This window comes from Petaurus breviceps, unplaced genomic scaffold (assembly GCF_028583685.1).
Source record: "Petaurus breviceps papuanus isolate PSGF00001 unplaced genomic scaffold, PetGlider_PUasm1.0 91041, whole genome shotgun sequence".
In the NCBI taxonomy this organism is placed as follows: Eukaryota; Metazoa; Chordata; class Mammalia; order Diprotodontia; family Petauridae; genus Petaurus; species Petaurus breviceps.
Genome location: NW_027187400.1, coordinates 6745551 through 6751933, shown reverse-complemented (window position 1 = coordinate 6751933; position 6383 = coordinate 6745551). Strand labels below are relative to the sequence as shown.

The 6383-nt window shown below is 50.1% G+C and overlaps 1 protein-coding gene across 2 annotated transcripts in view; it reads right to left on the bottom strand.

The window, feature by feature from the left end:
- Window positions 1–684: 684 nt before the first annotated feature.
- The window catches only part of PAQR7 (progestin and adipoQ receptor family member 7), a 12032-nt gene continuing 6333 nt past the window's right edge, over window positions 685–6383 (bottom strand). For both annotated transcript variants that reach the window (XM_069078263.1, XM_069078264.1), the window contains exon 3: window positions 685–3495. In XM_069078263.1, coding sequence (XP_068934364.1) covers window positions 2418–3473 — 1056 coding nt within the window. In that variant the 5' untranslated portion in view covers window positions 3474–3495 and the 3' untranslated portion in view covers window positions 685–2417. The remainder of the gene's footprint in view (window positions 3496–6383) is intronic.

Genomic DNA, 6383 nt, shown 5'->3' with positions numbered 1-6383 from the left:
GGCGGGGCTGCGTGCAGCACCCAATCAGAAAAGAGCGTGCTGCAAGGCCCACGAAGTCAGCCCCTCCAGCCACACTCTGGCCCCGCCCACCCCCTGAGCCACGCCTTTATTGTTCAAAACCCCGCCCCCAAGCCGCCAGTCCCGCCCTCGTTGCCTAGGGAACCTTCCCCCGCCTCCACTACCCCTGGGCCCAGCCCTACTTTCCTTCAAGCCCCTCCTATAGGCCCCCACCCACAATGCTCGGCCCCTAAACTACTTAGTTTTCCTCGTCCACTTGAGGCCGCCCATTATTACTTCTACAGCCCCCAAGCCTCTTGGCCCGGTTTCCACCCACGGTGGATACCCGACCTCCCGGTCAGGGCCAGTCTGGCCGGTGGATGAGGTTTGACTAGACCCCGCCCCTGTCGCTGGACCCCCACCCCCCCGTTGGCCCCCGCAGCATCACAGATTTGGACACTGAGCAGACTTTAGGATTGTGGTGGGTCCGACCTAGTCCTTATTTCCTCTGGACTACCTCTTCTAAAGCTCCCCCGCCTCCTCGACGAGTAGAGACCCCGGGCTTGGACCCCTGCTTTACATCCCAGCCTGGGCCGTTCGCTGAGCTCGCAGTGTCCAGCCTGGCTCTGGGCTCAGACCAGGAACACCATGTCCTTCTCCAGACAAAGACTCTAGTCTGGCAACAGATTCAAATTGAGTTAATATTTATTAAGGCCCATTGCAGTCCAGGTGACCGCCCGGAAAATCACGAAAGAAGAAGCCCTGCCCCATGCTGCCCAGCCAGGCCAGTATCTCGGGAAAGGGCTGACCTAGGCTTCCTTCCTCCCTCGTGGACTTCTCTGTGGGGCTGTGGCCAGAGGAGAAGGGGCAAGGAAGCCGTGGTCAGGGCAGTTTTCTTAAGTCAGAGGGCCTAGATCTCTCCCCAGCCCACTCACACTCTTCTCCCACACATAGCAGCAGTAGCAGCTGGTCTCCCCTGACCTCCAAGGGCAGTATTATGCCCCCTGTACTGCCCTCAGATCAGTTCCCGAGGGCCTCAGTGAAAAGATCTGAGACCTTCCCTGGAAGAAGAGCAAGCAAGACAGCTGTAGCATAGTGAGAGAGGGTCAGAGAACCTGAGTTTTTACCTTAGTTATACCACTAAATTGCCATGTCACTTTGGGCAAGTATGTTCTCATCTCTGGGCCTCAATTTCCTCATTAAATGAGGAAGGTGGGTTAGAGGATTTCTATTCCCCACCCCAACTATCCCCAGCTCAGGGAGAAGTCAGCCTAATTCAGCCCAGAGTGGAAAGAAATGAGATCATCTGAGAGACCAGGTAACTCCAGGGTCCAGGAAAGGGGGGACTCAGGCCAGCTAGGAGAGTGGGCTAGGCCAGCCAGACCGTTCCTTAAGTTTTTATCTAGGTTTTGGCCTGGAGTCGAAAGAAGGAAAACACTTCTTTTTTTCGAAAAGATCTCCAAAAGATCAAAAGCATCAGCTCTGAATGGGGAGGGGAAGGAGATTACAAAAAAGTTCCATTCCCCCATGCCCTAGCAGAAAACAAAGGCTTTGAGAGGGTGGGGGCTGGGAGGAGGGTATCCACTGGGTAACAGATGGTATTGCTGTGATATAGCCCTCCAACTCAACTACTGGTTCTTCTGTTCACTTCAAACTCTCCCCTGGGGAACCTTCTGTGGCTGAAAAATGTCCACAAGCTTTGCTGGGAGAGAAGATGGTTTGGTACCCTGTCCCAAAGAGTATAAGGCCTCAATCCCAAGAATCTCCAAAAATCTCTCTCTCTACCACGGAGAGTTGCTGAGCTTTGAAACCACCCTAAAACTTCTTTTCCCCACTCTCAAACCCATCTGTGGCTCCCCATTGTCTTCATCTCCTTGTCGATCTCAGAGCCCTGGGCTTTGCTTCTGACCCAACCTGCCATCCAGATGCAGGCCCCTTTGCCCAAGGGGCCACGAGCCATAGCTATCTCACCCAAAGTAACTTCAGAGAAAAGGAGCGGACCATGACCATACCGACCAGTGCTCAAGTTAAGCACATTCACCTCTCCTACAAGTCTATTTCTCCCAGTTCCATGGAAAGAGGTAGGTAAGGAACAGATACAGGACAGGGTAGAAAGGGTGAGAGGTCTGCCAGGGTTAGCAAGACTGGAGATAAAGAAATGTCCTAGCATCCTAAAGCGCCATACTCCATCTTCCTATCAGCCCAGTTCTATTGTCCTTCCACGCTCCTTTGGAACTGGAAAAAGAAGGGCATTGGGGGTGGGGTGGGAGAAGGGGGCACTTAGATTCACCAATGGCCAGACACAAACAACTTTACTGGGGCTTCTGTGATAGTCTGATTGCTCTCCTTGCCTCAATTCTGAGCTGGGTGCTGGGTCCAGGCTCCTCCACCCTCCCCACCCAGCACCTCCTCACTGCCATTCAGTCCTCTTTGCAGCTGAGCTCCTGCTTCACACGGTGGCTGAGGAAGAGGGCAGTGAGGACACTACAGACCACAGTGAGGAGGAAGAGAGCAGAGAAGTTGTGGGGGGCACGACGGTGGAGCCCTTCATAGATGGACCGCCGGGCCTCATAGTCCAGGGCCACGGCTTCAAGCTGGGCCAGCGTGCACAGCACCAGGAAGACATGGAACAGTTGATGGCCCTGCCCAAAGATGTGGCACTTGCCAGGGAACCACCTCTCAGGGGAGCAGGCCGAGAAGAAGGCGGCCGCCAGCAGAAAGAAAGCCACTTGACATTTGTGGTAGAGCACAGCAGGGTCCTCCTGGCCCAGGGCCTGGGCCACATAGATGCGATGCACCACCGGGCTAATGTCCAAGGCATAAGCCAATCCCGAGGGCATCTCCTGGCAAACACGGCCTAGCAGCCCTGGCAACTGGCGGTACTTGGTATAGCAGGAGCCAGCGCAAGACAGCCAGGCGAGGAAGGCGGCAGCAGGCAGGAAGATGGCTGCCACACGAGCATGCCATGCGGGCTCAATGGCATAGTAGAAATGCGCTAGGGCACTGCCAAACTGGTACACAGCCACACCCACGTAGTCCAAGAAGAAGAAGCTGTAATGCCAGAACTCGGACTTGGCCTGAAGGAGGTGGGCCAGGGCACTGAAGAGCAGGTAGGTGATAGAGGCAAGGACAATGAGGAAGAGGGGCCGGGCGTGAGGGTCACCCACAAAGTCCACAGTGCCTGCAAAGCATGCCAGGCGCAGGAGCAGCACCAGGGCAGCCACCAGATGGGTCCAGACGTTGACAGCTTCGTTGTGCTTTTGGAAAAGGCTCAGGAAGTAGAAGCGCCATGTGCGATGCAGGGGCCGGTAGCCTGAGTAGATATATGGCTTCCAGAAGAGGCGAGGCACCTCGGCCCGGCCCACAGTGCTGTCTGGCACGGGGGATGCCAGCTCCCCCAGGAGCCTAGACATCTGTCCCAGCTGCCGGACACTGGGGAAGAAGCGACTGAGCTTCTGAGCTACGGCTGTGGCCATGGTGGGGGCTGAGGGCAGAAAGCTGTGGGAAATGAACAAAGAGAACAATCAGGAAAATTGCCTCTCTGTCTACACCACTTCAAAGTTTACAAAGCACAACAGCCTGGGAAGTGGTCAGGGTGAGCACTATACAAAGGAGAACAGTCCATTTCCTTGATGGGCACTCCCTCCTTAAAACCTTAGGTCAGGTCAACCTGAACATTTTACTGAAAGAGCTCTCTTGAAGACCAAGGACCTCCTCATCTCCAAATCCTATGGCCTCTTCCATCAAACAGCCAACAAGCATTTGTTAAATGCCCACTACTGGCCAGGTCCACTATGTGTCAGGCACTACGCCTGGTGCTGGTGATAGAAACTACAAAAAAAGGGTTACATCCTATTGGGCAAATAGCTCTCTCAAAGACCAAGGATCTCACAAGCGCCAAGCCAACAAACTTATTCAATTAAATAGCCAATAAACATTTAATAAGTGCCTACTATGTGCCAAGCACTGTGCTTGGGATTGGGTATATACAAAGACAAAAAGGAAATCGTCCCTGCCCTTGAGATTACATACCCATATTAGTAAACAGTTGACTCAAAAAGCATATTTATTAAGCATCTATGTGCAGAGGTACCCATACTACATTCTAGAGACACAGAGACAAAAATGAAATAGTCCCTGCTCTCAAAAAGCTTACACTCTATTGGAGAAATGATACAGCATTGGTATTTAAAGACAAGATTTAGAGACAAGAAGGGACCTTAAGAGGCCATGTGATCGAACCTTATAAGCTCTTTTTACAGAGGAAGTTTAAAACCCAAAGAGGTCAAGAGACTTGTCAAAAGTCACACAGGCAGTAAGCAAAGATGGAATTCAAACTGAGATCCTCAACTTCAACAGCATACTTTGGAGATTAGAGAAAGAACACTAACAATTTGGGGGGAGGGGCAGAAGATGGGAAAAGGCTTCATAGAAAGTAGACCTGACCTGAGCCTTGAAGGGAGCCAGAGATCCCAAGAGATGAGGAGGCAGAGTATTCTAGTCACACGGAGACAGCCTCCACAAAAGCTTGGAGGAAGGAGGACTGACATGTGGTCCCTCATCTCTGTCCATCCTTAGCATCTGACATTGTCAATAACCTACTCCTTAAATTCACACTATCCTAGAACAACAGCTCCTGCCCCCTCTGTTCCTCCTCCCATCACCCAAATGGGAGCACTCCTCAAGACTTTTCTGGCCTCCACTCTTCTTTCTGTATCTACCTATGTCTTCTCTCCCTCAATTATCGCCCTATTGATGCCTCTGAAGCAGTCATCTATTCCAGCCCTGCATCTCCAACTCCAGCAGTTCCATCATTTCTATCAGAGGCAATATGTCCAAAAGCAAAGAAGTGTTATCTTCTCCAGATCAGTGTATCCCCTTGCCAAATTCCCAGTCTAGACCGTTGTGACACCATCTTGTGGTCACCCAGGCTAAGAGCTTACACCTCTCTCTTCTGTATCCCAAATCCTCACATTTAGGCTGGTAATATGTTACATAGAATTAGGGATGCTGTCTGCCTGGATTGGGCTATTTTACATAAAAGAAACTATTCTTGGCTGTTCTTATGGATCCCCATTCTTTTTTTGTATTCATTAGGGGATGGGCCTTCTACCAACTAATTTCCTATAAATATTATTTGTTACCTGCTCTCTAAGTCAGACTCACTAAACCCACCAGTTTCTCTTCCTGATTTCATTTCCTTTCATTTGAACAGCATGCCTCCTCCTCTCCACTAATCACAAAAATCATAGATTACAACAAGGCAGCCCCTTAGGACAACGGTGTTGGAACTATAAGAGACCTCAGACCATGGGATGTCAGAGATGGAATAGACCTTGGAACTTCAGAGCTCAGAGAGGCCTTAGAACAGAAAATATATTTGGAATAGATCTTGGAGCACACAGTATCTGAGCAAAAAGGAACCTTTGAACAGGGGAAGGCAGAGCTGGGAGGGTCCTTAGGACACAGTGTGTTAGAAAAGAGACTGTAAGGACTAGAAGGGATCTTTGCAACCACCTAGCCCAACCCCTTCATTTAACAAATTTTTTTTTTTTAAAAACCTCCAGAGCTCATAGGATCAGCAGGAAAAATTCATAGGAGCATACTTTAAGCTATCTCAAATATTATCTGTTCTAGCCCAACGCTTTTATTTTAGTGAAGAAGCTGAGGACTAGAGAAGTTAAGTCTAGAGAAGACAGCAGAGTCAAAGACAAGAAAACAGACCCCATAATCATGATGGTGGTGATGATAAAAGCACAACTCACATTTCTAAAGCCCTGCCAGGTGAACAAAGCCTTTTCCTCACCACAATTCTATGATGCATGAGTAGTGTAACAATGACCGCTATTTTACAAATAAAGGAAACTGAGAAACAGGTTAAGGCCCCCAGTCCTCAGTCACTCAGATAGCAGGGGGCACAGCTAGAATCTAAACCTAATACTCCCCTGACTCCACACCCTTTTTATTTGGTTTCAACATCCTGCACTCCACCCACCTTCCACCCTCTGAGACTGACAAGTCCCTCCCTCTAGAAAACTTGGCTTCTTCATACCAAGCCCTGAAGGGCCTAGTTTGCTCTTACTACTTTGGATGATTTTTAGTTGTTGCTTTATAAACACTAAGCCATGTCTGGAGCATCTGCTCTGTCTCCAGGCGAGACAACCAAGCTCTCTGAGGGCCAGAACTTTTGCTCATTCCTCTGTCAACCCCCACAGTGGGCTCAGCCCCAGGAAAGGGTTCTGTCCTCAGCCACAATCTTGGTTCCTGTTACTGATGCAACGTGACTACAAGTTAGTGCATTTATTTTCTGAAATCATTTTTTATCTTCTTATACCATCTGCCCTGAGTTCTTCATCTCCCAACTCTGCTACTTACTAATTCTTACT